The sequence below is a fragment of the Branchiostoma belcheri genome, unplaced genomic scaffold (genome assembly GCF_001625305.1).
Source record: "Branchiostoma belcheri isolate BF01 breed outbred unplaced genomic scaffold, Haploidv18h27 scaffold8, whole genome shotgun sequence".
Classification (NCBI taxonomy): domain Eukaryota; kingdom Metazoa; phylum Chordata; class Leptocardii; order Amphioxiformes; family Branchiostomatidae; genus Branchiostoma; species Branchiostoma belcheri.
In genome coordinates, this window is record NW_017804464.1 from 954,386 (window position 1) to 955,973 (window position 1,588).

A 1,588-nucleotide genomic window follows, 5' to 3' on the forward strand; every position below is an offset into this window, starting at 1 on the left:
TTTTTTGAGTAAGAAGATGTTTAATTTTTCCAATAATACCGATAGTTTTTGAAATTTTTTTACCTAACATAGTTATATGTGGTTTCCAGGTCAATCGTTCATCAATGATTATACCTAAGAATTTGGCTTGACTCTCCTGAGGAAGGGTCTACATTTTTTAAAAAGATTTTGGCGCTTCTATTGTAGGTTTTATTTCTATTACAGAAAATAAGGTAGTATGTCTTCTTAACATTGACTGATAATGTATTTGCCTCAAACCACGATATAACCTTTTTCAATTCTTCGTTAGCCAGGTTTACTAGCGTATCAAAATTCGAGTTTGAAAGAAAAAGATTTGAATCATCTGCAAATAGGATAAAGAATATAATTGAGGATGCTTTTTCGAGGTCATTTAAATAAATCAAAAAAAGTAGGGGTCCTAGTATCGAACCCTGTGGGACACCACATTCTATCATTTTAAGTTGTGATTTATTATCATTAAGGGTTACGTATTGCTGTCTATTGGATAGATAAGAAGAGAACCATTTTATTGCGGTGTCACATATACCATATCGTTTTAGTTTATTGAGTAGAATGGAATGATTAACTGTATCAAAAGCCTTTGATAGATCGAGAAAGATTCCTATAGTGTATTCTTTGTTATCTATAGCGGTAGAGATTTTTTCCATTAAGTGTATGAGTGCTAGAGACGTAGAATAGCCCTTTCTGAAGCCATATTGGTGTTTATATAGGATGTTATTTTGATTTAAATGTTTCAGAAGACGATTATATACTAGTTTTTTTGTTGCTCATACTCACCAGCATCTATGTCGAGCTCCATATCCTCAGAGGATTCAAACACTGAGTCCATCAATGATGTGAACCTCTTAAACGTGGAGGATTCCATCAGCTCCTCCATAGTCAGCTGAGGCTGGGCCTGCTCTCGCTTCTCTCTCCTCTTTCTCTTCTCCTTTCTCTGCCGAATAACTGGAAATACACAATCATCAGCTTAGATATATTCCAAACTACATAATTGTGAAGATGTAAACTTGTAGATAGTTTTGGGGTAGATTTTGGTCAGCAGGGTTCCTATCTAAAGATCTAAAGTGCATTTTTCTTTTCATTTTTACCAATAACTGAAGGGGATATGTTAAAGTTTCAGACCTTCTTCCATGACAGCTGCTGTTCTTTCCTCTCTGTCCTTGGAGACAGCAACTGTCTCACCACCGCTGTCCTCATCCTTACTCCCAATCTCCATGGCCTTCAGAGCGTTGGCAGATGCCTTCCTCCGCCGTTTGTTCTTAATGCTGCTGTACATGTCTTCAAACGGATCCGGAAAGTTCTCAAGATCCATGATATCCGCTTCTTCTTGACCCTCAGAGTGTTTCCGTTTCTTGGCCCTTGATTTGGCTCCAGAGTTCATGTCCGCGTGGCGGTCCTGGGTCTGCGCGATAGGAGAGCTGTGAGACTTTTCCCTGGTACTTCTGACGGCACTTTCGTCCTGCTTGGGTACGAGCGCTTCGACGATATGCAGCACTTCCTCTGACTTGTCCTCAGCTGGCAACTGAAAATTTGGTACAACAAAGTTAAGTTACTTCTTGTGCACCTG

General features: G+C 39.0%; 1 protein-coding gene across 1 annotated transcript in view; it reads right to left on the bottom strand.

The window, feature by feature from the left end:
- LOC109486362 (nipped-B-like protein) overlaps positions 1–1,588 on the bottom strand; it is a 33,567-nt gene that overhangs the window by 21,717 nt on the left and 10,262 nt on the right. Inside the window, exons 12-13 of the mRNA XM_019790191.1 lie at positions 1,144–1,543; positions 799–966 (exon numbers count right to left, since the gene is read on the bottom strand). Coding sequence (XP_019645750.1) covers positions 799–966; positions 1,144–1,543 — 568 coding nt within the window. The remainder of the gene's footprint in view (positions 1–798; positions 967–1,143; positions 1,544–1,588) is intronic.